Genomic DNA, 16,544 nt, shown 5'->3' with positions numbered 1-16,544 from the left:
GTGAGGGGTTCTGTTTAGGGACCTCTGATCCCGTTGGTCACTCAGGCCAGTGCCCCAGTCACTGAGCTATGGGTCCACCTGTGCCTGATGGCCCCTTCTGCCTGGACACATGTAGTCAGGCGACAGAAGAGACCCCACTGACCCAGAGGCCCTGCCCGGGAATAGGGTCTCTGCTGGGTTCCTATTCTGGAGCTTGTGGAGGTCCGGGCAGGGGGCTAGCCCAGGTGGGCTGTAAACCTTTCTGGTCTTCCGGGACCCCCCCCCCCCAAGCTCTGCCTCTGCCAGGCCGGGTGAGTGCTCAGTTGCCACCAGCTCCTGCGTTTGCACCGTCCTCTCCCCTGGGGACCCCAGGACCGGGGCAGGGTGGCTCAGCTCATCCTTCCTTCTCCCAGAGTCCTCGAGCAGGTCCCGTGGGACCCCCGGCCACTGAGGAATGTGGAGTGGAGCTACCCTGAGTGCACTGGCCCCCTAGTGGGGAGAGAAGCGACTCCCACCCCCGCTCCTGCAGGGTGCCCCTGGGTTGGCTTTGCCCCCAGCCGCCCTCCCCCTGGGAACTCTGTGCCGAGGTGCCTGGAAGCGCCACGTCTCCCTTCCAGGGGGCATCGGGTCCAGAAGTGGGGTGAGGCCAGGGTGCCGTGCCTGCCCCTGCTAGCTCTTCTTGGCCTCCTGCTCGCGCTCCCGGCGCCGGAGCTTCTCGCACTGCCGCGCCGCCTTCTCCTGGGCCTTGCGCTCCTTCTCGGCTGCCGCCGCCAGCTCCTTCAGCTTCCGCTTCACCAGCGCCCGGTCGTGGGAGCTGCTGAGCCCCAGGCTCTGAGGGAGAGACAGGCAGGGAGAGGAGCCTGGTGCCCCTGGCCTGCCTGTGGGCCGGGGGCTGCAGGGTGGGCTGCCCCCAGGCCCCCCCGGCACAGCCCTTGGGCAAGGCTGGGACTGGGGCTGAGGGAGCGTGGGCGCTAAGGTGGGTACTAAGCCCTGTTCTGGGATTGAGTCCTCCATCCCACCCAACCCCCTAAGGCCCACAGGTGAGGGATGGCCTGTCCCGGAACACAGCTCGTCTGTCACCAAGGTCCCTCGGAACCCCCCTAGCGACTCAAGCAGAGGGTGGGAAACAGGCCCTAAGCCCCGCTGCACAAGGTCAGAGACCCCAGCCTCCTCTTAGCAACCACCAGGCTCCAAGCCTGAGGACCGGAGCTGCCCCAGGCGGGCCCGGCCCTCCCATGCCGCCAACCCGAGAGTCAGCGGCCCTGGGGGTCAAGGTCAACCCGGAGAACTGGGCTGGAGCAAAAGGCCAAACTGAAGACCAGATGAGGCCCAGAACACTTCCTAGAGGTCACAGGTCTCCGGCCCATGGCCTTGGAGAGAGCATGGAGGTGGGGGTGGCAGGACTGGCAGTTCTGGGGGCGGCCTCAGCACCCCGCACACACCTTCAGCTTGCTCCCGTCCAACTGCAGCAGCTGCGGCCCGTCCACCTGGCGCGCGGCGAACTCGGCGGCGTACTGCTCCAGGTGGAGGCTGCTCAGCCACTGGCCCACCTGCTGGCTGGTCCAGTGATGCACAGCAGGGAGTGGCTCCTCCAGGAACTGGGGCGAGAGCAGGAGAGTGAGGAGAGGGGGGGTGCCCACAGCCACAGGCAAGCCACAGCCGGCACTCACCTCGTCAGAAGACTGGGAAAGCGTGTGGTAGGGGTAGGAGCACTTGTCCTCCTGCCGGGGCCCGCAGGGGATCTTGGGGCTGCTGCTGGGGGGTGTGGAGTCGTCGCTCAGGGTGGATTCCTAGACAGAAAAGGGGAGAGCTCAGCCCCTGCTCAAGGGAGTGCCCCCAGCCCGCCCACCCCAGCTGGGTACACCAGAGCTCAGCCTGGGTCCTGTCGCCCCAGGCATGCATGGAGCTGGGCTGGCCCCTGGGATGTGCAGCTCATCACGTGATCCAGACCTGAGGTTTTCTTGGGGGGTGGGGGCAGTGCTGGCATGCAGGAACAGAGGCACACCCTCCAGCCTGCCAAGCAGGGTACCCCAGAACCCCACCCTTTGCTTGCAGGTGTCCAGCTCGAGGTCCCTGTGCAGCTGAGTCTGTGAGCCAACCAAGGGCCTGTTTTGTGTTCGTCCAGGACCCCAGTACTCAGGACAAGAGTGGGGGCAGGAAAGGGGGCAGGGAGGCATAAGGAAGGCCACACCAGGGGGGACCGTGTACCCCTCAACTGCCAGCTGTCTGAGGTCTGCCCCATCTCCGCAGCAGAAAGGGAAGCAGAGACGGTGCCTGGGCTGGCCAGGCGGCTTCCCCAGTGTCCGTGGGGCTCTGCACGGGCAAGGGCACCCAGGAGAGCCCAGACCCCAGCTCGAGCACCCCCACCTGGGGCGCCAGGGCAGGAGCAGGGGCGCGGGGGCTCACCTGCGAAGCTGACTTCTTAGGGCTGAAGCCCTCGTGTTTGGGGGAGCAGATGGGAGACGTGGTGCTGCCGGAGGATGCCGAACCCTTGCCGCTGTCTGTGAACCAGGAAAAGGGCAGGAACGGGGAGCCCCCTGATCTGCCAGAGCCCTCCACCGACTCCCTGTGGAGAGAGCGCCCCGGTGGGTGCGGTGCCCAGGAGGGGGCAACCTGGCCCAGGAAGGCCCCAGTCGGGGGGGTCCTACCTGCTGCCCATGGACAGCCGGTTACTGCCCTTCTCCTTACGGCTCTTGCTCGTGGATGCTCGACGTAAGGTGACCCTGCGGGGAGTGGACGGAGGGGAGCGAGTCTCTCACCATCCTGCACCCGGCAAGCTGAGCCTCTGCCCGGGACCATCCTCCACTCACCCCAGGTCCAGGAACTTCCGGCGAGTCTTCTTGTCCAGGCCAATGGTGGGGCTGGCAGGCTCGGGTGGGCTGGCATCCCGGCTGTCATCTTTGGGGGAAACAGAAGGAAGAAACCTGCACGGTTTGGGCCAGGACAAGGGGAGGGGCCAGAAACCCCATTTTTGTTGCTTGGGCCCCCCCCCCCCGGGGGTGCTCAGGGGCCCAGGCGGTACCAGAGGTGGAAGTACTTGTGCGTGTGACAATCTCCCTAACCTGAGAAAACCTCTTGGAATCTACCGCCTGACTCTAAGGCTTTCACCAGCTGTGTGCCCTGGAACTCTCCAAATTTCCTTCATCTTAAACAGGGCGTGATGGGTCAGAGCAGCGGCTTGGGCATTTGCCTTGCACACGGCTGACCCGGATTTGATCCCTGGCATCCCATATAGTCCCTCAAGCACCGCCAGGAGTAATTCCTGAGTGCAGAGCCAGGACTGACCCGAGCATCACCTGGTGTGACCCAAAAAGCCAAAGTAAATAAATAAAAATTTAAATATGGAGCAAACAACACTGGCTTATTCCCCCAGACCTAGCGGGATGTTTATGAAAGCTTTGTGTACACTGAAACCAGCCTGGAGAAATTGGGGCCATTTCTACTTACTGTCAGGAGCTTGGGGAGTTCTGTTTGTTTGGATGACACCCATTAGGGCTCAGGGAGTCATTCCCATATGGTACCCCATGTCCTTGGGGTTTCCCACATGGAAAGCCTGCACTCAGCCCTTTGACCCATCTCCCCAGACCCCATTATCAGTTTGTGGATCAGCTTCTCATTCAACCCTTCCTTGGAGGAGCCTGTGCACCCTCCTAACACCAGATAATATTTCTGGCCTAAAATAATTACAGCTTGTAACTATATCCTTAATTGAGCAAGAATTTGCTTTCCCCCCAAACTAGAAAGAATTAATTATTCAATGCTTTCTCCGCAAAACTACAAGCCTCGCAAAGACAAGGGCAGCTTCGGCTTGCTGGTTTGTGTGACCCAGTGCCCAGCAGGTGCCCAGGAGCAAGTCCGCAGTTTCTGCCCACCTGCCCAGCCCGGCTGCGGTTCCGGGACGCGCCCGCAGGGGGCGCCAGGCCGGCCGCAGCTTACCTTCGCTGTGCGGCTCTGCGCGCGGGTAGCGGCGCACGAAGCTGGGCGAGCTGTCGGAGGAGGGCGCGGAGCGTGGCGGCGAGCAGGATGCGGCCGCCAGGCCCTCGTGCGAGGCGGCGTTGTGCAGGGGCCGGTAACGCGCGAGCGGCGAGGGCGGAGGCTCGTCCTCGTCCAGACTGCGCCGCAAGCCGGGGGGCTCCAGGCAGAAAGAGCCCCCAGCCGGGGACCCGGGGCCCGAGTGCAAAGGCGAACGCAGTCGGTGCAGGGGGCTCCCGCAGCCGTCCGTCACCTGGGAAGGGGCAGCCACTCACCACCAAACCTCCTTCCCACTTCCCACGGGGTCTGGGGGCGCTGTCACCCTGCGCAGTGTCGCTGACAGGGGCTGGGGGGGTGGTCCCCGAGCTCCACCCGGCTGAGGGGTGCTAGGGTGAACAGTTGTGGGTTGAACCCAGTGTCCTTCACCTGGTAACCAAGTGACTTTGCTCCTGAGCCTCCCAGAGGCCCCAGTTTCCCCATCTGCACAATGGGTCTGCAGGTACCTTCCTAGTCAGGGTGTAACAGCCAGAGTTGCCCCATTCTGATATGGGGGGGGGGGGGTACCTACAGGAGTGGTTCAGAGGGGCTTCCCCGGGGCAAGGGTGGATAGGACATGTATATCTGGGCCCACCTTGCCCCCTGGCCCATCGGAGCCTTCCCCATCCTCTGCAGAGCTGGCGCTGTCCCGAAGCCGGGAGCGGGAGGGCCGGTGTCTCCGGCCTTTGGCTAGCAGCTGCGCCCGGGCCTTGTGTAGACTGCTGTCCAGCCTGGCGGTCTCGGGCACGGCCAAGTCCAGGTCTGCGGGTGGGAGGGGAGGGGAGGGGAGGGGAGGGGCACAAAAACCAGACATATGAGGACAGACAGCAAGCCCGGAGGTTCGCCACTCACTCCACGACTATCTCACATCCCAGAGATGGGAGACGGAGCTCCCCAGTCTCCCCCAGTCTCCTGGGGAGCCTACTGGGCCAGCACCCAAGCACCCAGCTGCTCCCGACTGCCTGGGTCGGAGCAGTACGCACCCACACTGTCTGGTCTAGACGGGCCTTGCAAGAGAAGAGATAAGAGGGACAGTCCCTGTGAGACAGATCCCTCCTCAGCACGGAGGAAGGGGTTGGGGAGGAAAGACTCACTCTTTCTTTCTTTCTCTTTCTTTCTTTCTTTCTTTCTTTCTTTCTTTCTTTCTTTCATTGAATCAACATGAGATACAGTTACAAAGCTTTCATGATTGAGTTTCAGCCATGCAATGATTGAACATCCATCCCTCCACCAGTAAGCATTTTCTACCACCAATGTCCCCAGTATTCCTCCCTTCATCCCCACCCCGTCCCACCCCCTGCCTCTGTAGCAGGCACCTTCCTTCTTGCTCTCTCCTTTTGGGCATCATGGTTTGCAAACAGATACTGAGAGGTCATCATGTTTGGTCCTTTGTCTACTTTCAGCACACATCTCCCATCCCAAGCGATCCCTCCAACCATCACCGACTTGGTGGTCCCTTCTCCATCCCAACTGCCTTTGCCCCCAGCTTTCAACCATGGAGCGATCTTCCTGGCCCTTGTCTCTACTGTCCTTGGGTGTTAGTCTCACACTATGCTACTTTATACTACGGGTGGGGTCTTTCATGGCACCTCCAGGGCCACTGCAGGGTAGGTGTGTGGCAGAAGGCTCGGGGCTGAGCTGGCCCAGAGAGCTAGTGCAGCGGGTAAGGTGTCTGTTTTGCATGTGCCCAACCCAGCATTGCACAGGGTCCTGCAGACCCGCCAGGAGAGATCCCCGAGCACAGCGCCAGGAGTAAGCCCTGAGCACCGCCAAGTGTGGCAGAAAACAAAACCCACGAAATTAAAAGGAGCATCTCCTACACGCCATCAAGCTACCCCTCAGCTCATTTCAGAGCACCGGCGCCAACCCACACTTCACAGCCAGCAGGGAGGTCTCAAGACAGGGATGCAAGCGGAACAGTGGCTCGGGGTGCCTAAGGGGACACTGGCCTAAGAGATCATGCCCAGGTCAGTCTCTGGCCATGTCACTGAGCTTCTAGAAGGCTCCAAGCTGAACTGGAGCAGAGGGACCCACACCTGCCAGTCAGTGACCATCGAGGCACACCTACAATTCCTGAGCCCCGCCTCTCCCTTCCTGGGGTCTGTGGAGCTAGGCTCAATCTCAGAGGTCAGCCACCCCAGCCGGTGACACCTAATGCCATTGCTCCAGCTTGTCACCTGTCACTGTCTTACCCAGGAACAAACCCCTCACTCTACAAGGGGCCCTGAGTCTGGGGTGTCCAGGCAGACGAGGTGGTTCCCGGACCCCAGGAGGGGAGAAGACAGTCACTCACTCACCGCCACTCTTCCTCCCTGCCCTCCAACCCTCCCCACACCCCGTCCCTATTCTTCCGGACTTTGGGGAGTTCCCTCTGTGACTCATGCTCACCCTCCAGCCCTGGCTGCAGACCCCCTCACCCACCCCACATACCATCTGTGTACCCACCCTTGCCCCACCCCCTGAATTCCAAACCCAGGCCCCTCTTAGCTACCAGGGAACTCGCCCATTCTGAGGTGCCCGTCCCCTCCATTCACAGAACCAGCCACTTCGCCTCTAATGGACCTCTGTGTCCCCCAGCCACCCCCTCCCCCAGACGTCCCTTGCCTCAATCCCATTCCTGCTGACACCTCCTCTTGGATGCACAGCGCCCCCAGCCCAAACCTACCCCCGACAGGCCTTCCCCATCCTTATGAGTGGCAGCACCAGGCGCCCACATGGGCCCCCAGCCCCGGAGCCATCCCCGACTCCTCTCTCCCTCCCACCTGCAGTTCCCGTTAGCTCCAAACACATCGAGACATACTGAAATATTCATGGGGAAGTGGTCTGATGCTTTGGATTCGGTTCAGAAGAATCCCAGGGCGCAGGGGTGTAGCCTGAGAGGAGTGGAGAGGAAGCCAAGAGGGGCTGTGAGGGCCTGGAGAGAGGGGTTGGGGGGGCAGGCCCCCAAGACCAGCTGGGGATCCTAGAGCCTCGTGCTGGAGCCTGGGCTGACCAGAACCTAGGCAGGGAGAACCACAGATGAGGGGAAAGGAGGGAACCCCTCGAGCCACCGTGTCTACTTCTGTTTCCAGGGGCCGCCTCTCTGGGATGTGCCCAGGGGGGCCATGTGGGGCTCCACTGGCAAAGCCCGAGCTCCAGATCTTTCTGACCCCTCCCAGTCCCCGTCACCTCTCGGATTCTCACAGGCGCCTCCAGGCCAGCTCAGCCCTCCTTCCTCCCATCTCTGCGCACAGGCTGAATGATCCTGATGTGACCTGTCACTAAGGTGCCTGCACAGTGAGAGCCCAGGTCTGGGGGTGGGGGTGGGGATACAGGCTCAGGTCCCTCCCCCTGGGGGCTGCTGCCTGCCCCCCTCACCGCCCCCTGCCCGCGGGCACCTGGGCCCTTTCTCTCCCCTCTCCTGTCCAGCCCTAGCCACAGAGCACCACTGCCTGCTTCCCACCTCACCTCCTTGAAAGCTTCCCAGATCAACAAGCCTCACCATGGCTCTCCCTGACCTCCGACCTTCCCTCTACCCACTCCTGTTCTCCCTCAAGATCTTCTTGTTTTGGTTCTGGGGCCACACCTGGCAATGCTCAGGGCTTAGTCTAGGCTGTGGGGTCAGGGGTCACTCTTGGGAGGGCTCAGAGGGGACCATGTGGGGTGCGGGGGATCGAATCTGGGCTGGCCGTATGCAAGGCACGGCTGTGTGAAAATCACCGCACCTATTGCGCTATCGCTCTGTTCCCTGCCCCTCCGCCCCCCTTCAGGACACTGGACCCCTAATGTTCCCTTTCCCACAGCCTCCATTCATGCCACTTTGGCCCACTAGCTGTTCCTTCTCCCCGTTTGTTTCCACTCTCCCAGCCCCAGCATGTGCTCCTGGTGGGCAAGTGTTGCCCGGCTCTCATCAAACCCACACTTGACCGGCACATAGTAGATGCTCAGGAAGCAGCACCTCTGAGAAAGAGCACGATGCTCTGTTTATGTTCCTCCTGCGCAGCCCGGCCTCTGCCCTCCCTCAGGCCTTCCCCATCTGCCTCATCCTCTCACCCCAGCCTGCCGTCAGTGACCTGCCCCCCCCCCCACGCCCCCTTGGTCTCACAAGCTAGGAGCAACTTCAAAGGCGCTTCTGGGGCTGGAGTGATAGCACAGCGGGTAAGGTGTTTGCCTTGCACGCGGCCGACCGGGTTCGATTCCCAGCATCCCATATGGTTCCCCGAGTACTGCTAGGAGTAAGTCCTGAGTACATAAGCCAGAAGTAAACCCTGTGCATCGCCAGGTATGACCCCCCAAAAACCAAACAAACAAGCAAAAAAGAAAAGGTGCTTCTCTAACCTTGTCAGCGTGCCCTCACGCTCCTGCTTTTGTTTTGTTTGGGGGAGACCTGCCCAGCAGTGCTGGGAGCCCCGGGGCCAATCCCAGTGGTGCACAGAGATGGCAGGGCACAGGAGAACGGGCCCCCCAGGCCAGCCCCGCAGTGCTGAGGGACTGACTCCAGCACCACTCCTTGGAGTGATCTTCCTGGCCTGCTTTAGAAACCTCGAATGGGGTGCTCGCTCCCAAGGGCCACACCTGAAGCCCATGCCTCTCACCCACTCACAGCCTTTAAAGGGGTTGGTGGGGTCTGGGGCGATAGTACAGTAGGGAGGGTGTTTGCCTTGCACGCGGCTGACCCAGGTTCAATTCCCAGCATCCCACATGGTCCCCTGAGCACCGCCAGGAGTAATTCTTGAGTGCAAAGCCAGGCGGAACCCCTGTGCATCGCCGGGTATGACCCAAAATGCAAAAATAAATAAATAAATAAATGGGGTTGGTTTCCTGCACCCTCACTCCATATCACATGTTCTTCAGGGCACTGTCGCTGGATTGTGGCTGGACGGAGGTCACTGGCTGGTCCAAATTCTTGGTGGTGGGTGGCCGTGGATGTCCAGGCCTAGTTTCCCCTGCCTGAGAGCAGGCTGAGGGGGGGCAGGGATGGTGCTTAGCCCGCACTCCTAGCTAGGTCCCCCGCCTCCTCCTCCCCCACCTCTTCCTCCTCCTCTTTCCAGTACTCAGGCTGCTCTCTCCCCTCCCTGCCCCTCACCTCCCTGTGGACAGCTGTCTCCTTGGCCCGCTGATGGAGAGGGAAGGGCTGTGAGCGGGAGGGCGGCTCGGGGTGGAGAGCGGGGGGTGGTGAGACAGCAGAGAAGGGGCACAGCCGGGGTTGGACAAACGGCAGCAAAGTCAGACTTCCAGGACCAGGGTAGCGCTGGACAGACAGAGTCAGAGCCACACGGGGGCTGATGAAGAGGCCGGCCGCCCATGCCCACACTCGCTCAGTCACCTCTCATTCTGGTCCTGAGCAGAGGGTACCTCTCTACCCGCAGCCTGGCAATACTCAGGGCTTATTCCCATCAAACCCGGGTTGGCCACCTGCAAGGGCCTTAACCCCTCTACTCCAGCCCCTGCCCTGGGCAGGGACTGATTTTCTTTGGCCCTTTTGGTGATTCTAGAAGATGTCGGGGAACATGTTAGTAGAGCAAGGTTTGTCCGATGGATGAGACGGGGTGCACTGAACATACAGGGAGTGCAGCCTTGGAGGATGTGGCCAGGCAGAGGTCTGGGGGACAGCACAGAGCCAGGGAGAGGCCAGGGAGGGCTCCAGGGTAGAGTACCTGCTTGGTTCCATCCCAGCACTGCCCACAGGGCAAGTGGGGTCACCAGGAACACCTCAAAGTGTGTGATCTCTGAAACATGCTGGAGCATGTCTTGGTGTGTGACCCCCAGAGAACCTGGCAACCACAATTGGTGTGTGGGAACCCAGTCACCACGGCAACAGCATGGGTGTGTGTGAGTGTGTGAGAGTGTGTGTGTGTGTGTGTGTGTGTGTGTGAGCGTGCACGTGCGTGCATGCAATAGGCAGAGGGGATGGCGGCCAGAGAAAGGGTAGCAGTTAGGATAGGTGCCAAGTAGGCACTCAACCCCATTCAGTTTCCAGCACCCCCTGTACCGCCGAGGGCGGTAGTGGGGCAGGTATCCCCAGCACCATCACATTCTCGGTCACTTGCACTGAACCCACAGCCCGGTTGGCGGAGAATCACAGGAAGGACTTCCCCACCACCTCCTGAATTTCACTGGGGGTGCCCCTTCACCAAATAAGAAAAGGGGATGGTGTGGGCTAGGGGCTGGAAGGATTTGAGCCTCGGCCAGGGGCCAGTTGTTTCAAGCTGAGGGAACAAGCTGGCTGAACTAGGCGATGCCACCCCCGGGGCTGTGGCCGCTGCCTGGGGCCTGTCAGATGACAGTCATTTTGGATGGTGGCTTTGACAGGGCTCCTCTGGAAGGGCCCCTCCGCTGTCCCCTCTTCACTTCTGATGCCTGTAGGCACTAAGCAGGGGAAGGGATGGCCTCGGAGCCCAGGAAGGCCAGGAGCACAGGCCAGCACTAGACAGGGGCTGAGCATTCTCTTGCTCCAGGACTACCTTCGAAGCCTCCAGGGCCTTGGAGGAGACCCATTGTCCCCTCCCTGGTTGGGCACCTTGATTTGCCTGAGGGCATCTGGCAGATGCCCAGCGGGCCAGAGTTCCTGGCAATGGGGCTTAGAAACAGAGCTAACCCTCCCCTGAGGCAGCCAGGGGAGTGGCCTGTGTGTTCCAGCACTGGTGACCGGGAAGGGAAGCTCAGAAAGGAAAGGTGTGGCCATGGGTGCGGCCACTGCCCCGGTACCCCTCAGCTGGTGCCAACTGCTGGGGCATTCGGGAAGACCCCCCAGGACCAGCAACTCTTGGAGGATCTGAGGGCAGAAAGGGTTTCTTGGTGGAGGGTGGGGCCAGCCTCACCTCAGGTCCCAGCATCCTCCTCACTCTCTGACTTCTCCTCTCTCTCCCCCATGTCTGTCTGTCCGTCTGTCTCTCCTTCTGGTGGGGGAGGGGTGCAGCAGGGAGTGAGCCAGCTCTGGGCAACAGGGAGGCATGAATATTTCATGGCCTTTTGCAGCAGGAAGCGGGCCAGGCAGGGCCAGGCCACCTCAGCAGGTTGGGAAAAGGAAAACAGGAAGGGTGGAGGGTGGAGCCGTGGAGGCTCAGAGAAAGGGGGGTGAGGAGGGGGTGAGGCTGATGCAGGCCCGAGCTAAGCCCTCTCCCCACGGGCCCCAGGGAGCCTGGGATAGCAGTGCACCCCAGGCGCCAGCAATTCCTGGCACTGCTAGGGCACAGGGGATGGCAGGAGAGCCCTGAGAGGCTAAGGGAGTGGGAGGAGGGAGAGCAGGAGAAGGGGAGGGGAAGCCGGGAGTCCCTGGAGGCTGCACACAAGTCTGGAAGGGCCTACAGGGGGCTACTCCTGTCCCCACATCTCCCTCCATGTCCTTCCTCGGTCCTGTGCCCTCGGCCCACTGGGAAGTAGCCGTCCCACCCAGTGCATGCTGGGAAGCAGCCTTCTCTCCCAGTGCATGCTGGGAACTCGGCCCAGCCAGGATGCTCCTTACGACAGAGGAGCTCTACACGATAGAGACAGCATGGAGGAATGATGTGGATGCGGGGGTGCAGAGGGGATGCCTGGACTTGTACCCCAGTGATGTCTCCAACCTACCCCACTGGTCGGTTGGGGAGCCCGTGGCAGAGAAAGCTGTGCATTGGGTTTCCAGGAGCATCCACATACAGGGAGACTGGAGTTGGGAGCCCCACTAGTGCTGTGCTCTTTAAAGCCAGTTGCCATGGGGCTGGATAGCACAGCGGGTAGGGCGTTTGCCTTGCACGCAGCCAACCCGGGTTGGATTCCCAGCATCCCATATGGTCCCCTGAGCATCGCCAGGAGTAACTCCTGAGTGCAGAGCCAGGAGTAGCCCCTGTGCATCGCCGGGTGTAACCCAAAAAAGCAAATAAATAAATAAATAAAGCCAGTTGCCTCCACTGAGCACACACCCTTCTTAGCATTATTATGAGGGTCAATGGAATCACAGATGGTGACGCAGTGCCAGCCTTGTATCTGGCATGAGACAAGCACTTAATAAAATGGGGACACTGAGGCCAGAGAGAAGGTACAACGGGGAAGGCATTTGCCCTGCACACAGTGGACTCGGGTTTGACCCCCAGCATCATCCCATATGGTCCCCTGAGCACCACCAGGAATAATTCCTGAGTGCTAAGTGAGGAGTAACCCCTGAGCATTGCAGGGTATGACCCAAAAAACAAGGAAAAAATGTTTTTAAGCTTTAAAAAATGGGGATAGTAGGGGCTGGAGCGATAGTAGAGCGGGTAGGGCATTTGCCTTGCACGCGGCCGACCCGGATTCAATCCCCAACATCCAATATGGTCCCCTGAGCACTGCCAGGAGTAATTCCTGAGTACAAAACCAGAAGTAACCCCTATGCATCACCAGGTGTGACCCAGAAAGCCAAAAAATGGGGATATTAATTACTGCTGTCATTAGCAGAGTGGTGGCCAGATAGGGTGTCAGATCCCTGGACGCCCCCTACACACACACACATATGCACAGAAGCTCCTCAGAGAACCACAATCCCCTGATCCCAGGCAGCCCAGGAAGGAATACTGATTCACTGATAGCAATAGAACCATGCAAAACTTACCAAAAACCTCATCGGTGAGTTCTCGGAGTTTTGAGGAAGCCATGACTCAGGACGGCTGGAGAAAATGAAGGGGAGGGAGAGACCTGGATGAGTGGTCCTTACTGGAGGCAAAGATGCTGCCCAGAGGTCCCTGCCCCGGGGCCTTCAGGCCCCTTTCCTGTCCTCATAACTCCTCTTGGGTCCCTGAGAAGAGATGTCATCTGAACCATACCCCAGATCTGGGGGCGCTGGGGCAGTGGGCAGAATCAGTCCAGGGTGTGGACGCCAGGGAAGTGCTGTCTGAGTTGCTTCCCATGTGCCGTCACAGAGTCACTGAACTGCCTTCCCTGTCCTAGACCTTCCCAACATCAGCACTGCCTGAGCACCAATCAGCATGGAGAGTGGGACATTAAATCTGAGAACCACCATCAGACACATATGAAACCCATTGTTTCACAAGTAAACTAGCAGGAGAAGATGAGTAAGGCAGCTTCTCAGGTCAATGGCAAAATCAGGAGCAGAACACAAGTTCTGTCAGTCCATCCATCATCCATCCACACATCCATCTATCAGTCCATCCACACACCCATCCATCCATCCATTCATCCATCCATCCTTCACCCACCCATCCATCTGTCCACCCATCCACCCACCTACCCATCCATTCACCCACCCACCCATATACTTACCTATATACTTATTAACCCACTACTTGCCCATTCTTCCATTTATTCACTCTAACTGTCCACTTTGTTTTTACTAAATATTTGTTTATTTAGGGTTTTTAGGTCATACCTGGCGATGCGCAGGGTTTACTCCTGGCTCTGCGCTCAGGAACCACTCCTGGCATTGCTCAGGGGACGAAACGGAATTCTGGTGATCCAGCCCAGGTCGGTCACATGCAAGGCAAATGTCCTTACAGCTGTACTATCGCTCTGGCTCGCAGCTGTCCACTTTTATTCAACTGAACTGTCCATTTAGCCACCCATCCAATTTCTTTATTTTTAGAGGGGGGTCACACCCAGCGGTGCTCAGGGATTACTCCTGGCTCTGCACTCAGGAATTACTCCTGGTGGTGCTCAGGGGACTGGGATGCCAGGAATCGAACCCAGGTCGGCCATGTGCAAAGCAAATACCCAATCTGTTGTACTATCTCTCTGACCCTCACCCATCCAATTTCTGACCCTGTCCGTCCATCCATCCATCCCTCCAGCTTCTCTCACACGGTCCTGCTACCCTCCCATCCCTGATGCCTTGCCACCTGCCTGCCTTTCCAGACACGAGCTGCCCAGGAAGCTGGCACCCTGAGCAGGGGCCCCATTCTCCACACACAGCTCTGAGTCCCAGGCAGTTTCACAGAGGTCGGGGAGGATGAAACGTTTTCAGGGCAGAACCAGACCAGCCCAGTCTCCAGAATGCATCTCACATGGTCTGGGAAGAAATATGGAGAGATCTGGGCCCTGGCTATTTATTTTTTCTGGGAAACCAAAATGGATGGCAAGGAAGCAGGGTCTGTGTGGTGGGTCCCGGGGGGGGGGGGGGGGGGGGGGGGGGAGGGTGGGTAAGGCTTCCCAGAAGATGTGGGATTGCAGGGCCTGAAGCGCAGGTGCGGAAACACCAGGGAAGGAGGGAGGCCACGCTGCATGGCTGAGATTCTCAGGTCCCTGTGAGGCGGGCAAAGGCCCTGGGCTCTTCTGTGTGTTTCACCTTAGGAGAGAAGGGGAGCCAGGCCCACAGTCTTCATGGACCCCCCCTGCCCTTGGTGAGCTGCCCAGGCGCAAGATTCTGAGCAACTCCAATTTACAGATGGGGAAACTGAGAAGCAGGAGATCAGAAATAGAATTTAGCCTTGACTTCCGGTCTCTGGGTGCTCACCCAGAGACCTTCTGCCTTTGGGAGAGGGAAGGGCCTTTGGGAGAGGACTGTTCAGAGGATTTTCAATGGCTGGGACATACCCACCAGGACTGGGATATCTTGAAACTATCTCCACCTCCTACCCCATGGTGCTGGGGGCTGAAAGCAGGAGACCAATGCATGAAGGGGCTCGACCAGGCCTTCTAAGATCCCTCCTGCTATCCTTAATCTCCAGGTGGTCACAAAGGAGAAACCCCCAGACTTCTCTGCCACTCAGAGGGGCCAGGTGAGAGGAGGGGCTGCCTCCAAGACAGAATCAAATCCATCCTGCAGCCACTGAAAGTCCTCTGGCCAGGATCCCATGGGCCTCTTCCAGAAAGCACTCCTAGGCAGCCCTTCTCCCACCTGTCCGCCTGCATGCTTCTAAAACCCATCCTTGCCCTTGGTTCCCTTCAGGGAACCATCCTTTCCTCAAGTGGAAGGGCCAGTCTTCACCATCAGACTAGGGGGTTCTCTGAGGATAAGAACACTGCCCCCCCCCCCCCCAACGCATCAAAACAGAGGCTGTGCCCCCCCACCCCCGCCCCCAACGCATCAAAACAGAGGCTGCCTGAGTGCTGGAGGCAATCCCTCTCCTAGACCACCTAAGAATGGAGAGCCCTGGGGTCTGGATTCAAGCTCCCAGCTGCTACACTGTCCTATGAGGTGCCCGGGAAGTAGGACAGCCAGGAGGCCATCAGCTTTCTCCCACCTTTCAAAACCCAGCCTGGCACGGGGCCAAAGCAATAGTACAGCAGACCTGAGTTCAATCCCCAGCGCCGAGCATCCCAAATGAAATGGTCCCTTAAGCACCGTCAGGAGTGATTTCCTGAGTGCAGAACCGGGAATAAGCTGAGAGCATCACAGGGTGTGCCCCCACCCCCACCCCCCAGCTTGACAAATCTCTCTCTCTCTCTCTCTCTCTCTCTCTCTCTCTCTCTCTCTCACACACACACACACACACACAAACTCATCACCGCATACAACCACACACACACTTACACACGCACGCCAACCAGGCAACTGCCAGCCAGCAAGTGGAAATGAACTTGTTGTGCAGGACACAGCCAGGCTCCCCGGCACCAGGCCACTCCCTTCCCCCCAAAGCTTCCAATTCCCAGGGGTGCATATGACCTTTGGCCTCTTCTGGGGCTCCCAGAGTTTGTCGGGGACCCAGGGGAGGCAAGCCAGAAAGGGTTTGCGGAGGGGGTGGAGGGCAGGGGCAGCAGGCAGGCTGGAGAGGAAGGGGGGGAAGGGGCAGGAACTGGGCAGTGAGAGGGGATCCGGGAGGACTGGGGGAGGGGGAGAGTCCCGGAGGGGGAGCCAGAGGAGAGGGACCCCGGAAGAGAGGAGAGCCAGGGAGCGCCAAGGGGTCCTGGGCAAGGCCGGGGCAGAAGAGCGGAAGCGGGGTGGGGGCGGGGCGCGGGGGCAGCGCTGAATCTGGAGGACGCAGTGCTGTCTGGGGGTCTCAGACCAGAGTGGGAAGCCCCCCCCCCCGGGGGGCCCAGAGGCGAGGTGCACAGGCGCCTCTGCACCTCCAGGGCCGCCCCCTTCTGAAGCAGGGCTGCGAGAGTCTCTCCCCCCCAGACAGGAAGGAGTTAAGCCGCTCCCCCTCCCCCCACGGCAGATTTTTTATTAATTTCTGCTGTGGGGCGGAGGGGCAGGATTAGGGGGCGAGTCCCATCTCCGCCCCCTCCCCTGTCAGGGGCACCCTCGCGGGCCGGCGGGGACCCAACCCACTAGAAAGGCCCCTAGCTCGGACCCAACCCACTCGCGCGGCCCCGCGTGGCCGGCGGCCGGGGGTCGTGGGGGGGTCCTCGGCCCCTCACCTCCAGCATCAGGCATCTTCAGCGTCGGGCGCCTCGGGAGCCCCTCGGGCCCATGGTGCTGGCGCGGGGGGCGCGGCGGGAGAGGGGCGCTGGGGGGGCCCGTCACCCCGGCCGCGGGGGGCTCCGCGCTGGCTCCGAGGGCTCCATGCCGCGAGGAGGGCGGAGGTCGGCGAGGAGGGTCCTGAGCGCGCGGCGGGCGGGGAGGGGGCGTGGGGAGAGCGGGGAAGGTTTGCGGGAAGCGGCGGGCGCGGGCGGGGCTGGACCGGAGAGCTGGGGAGGAAGGATGCTCCGTGCGTGCGTGCGTGTGTGCG

At 60.3% G+C, this 16,544-nt stretch overlaps 1 protein-coding gene across 1 annotated transcript; it reads right to left on the bottom strand.

Annotated features, from left to right (window-relative positions):
- Positions 1 to 648: 648 nt before the first annotated feature.
- SAMD14 (sterile alpha motif domain containing 14) lies at positions 649 to 16,544 on the bottom strand. The gene is made up of 10 exons (XM_056126750.1): positions 16,234 to 16,544; positions 12,533 to 12,587; positions 4,583 to 4,749; positions 3,916 to 4,204; positions 2,790 to 2,877; positions 2,628 to 2,702; positions 2,386 to 2,545; positions 1,650 to 1,769; positions 1,422 to 1,577; positions 649 to 810 (listed from the first exon to the last, which is right to left on the bottom strand). Exons 2-10 carry the CDS (start codon positions 12,573 to 12,575, stop codon positions 649 to 651), a joined length of 1,260 nt encoding a protein of 419 aa, XP_055982725.1. The 5' UTR covers positions 12,576 to 12,587; positions 16,234 to 16,544.

This window comes from Sorex fumeus, unplaced genomic scaffold, assembly GCF_029834395.1.
Source record: "Sorex fumeus unplaced genomic scaffold, SorFum_2.1 ptg000063l, whole genome shotgun sequence".
NCBI lineage: Eukaryota > Metazoa > Chordata > Mammalia > Eulipotyphla > Soricidae > Sorex > Sorex fumeus.
The sequence above is the reverse complement of the archived record's forward strand: the minus strand, read 5'-3'. Positions and strand labels throughout refer to the sequence as shown.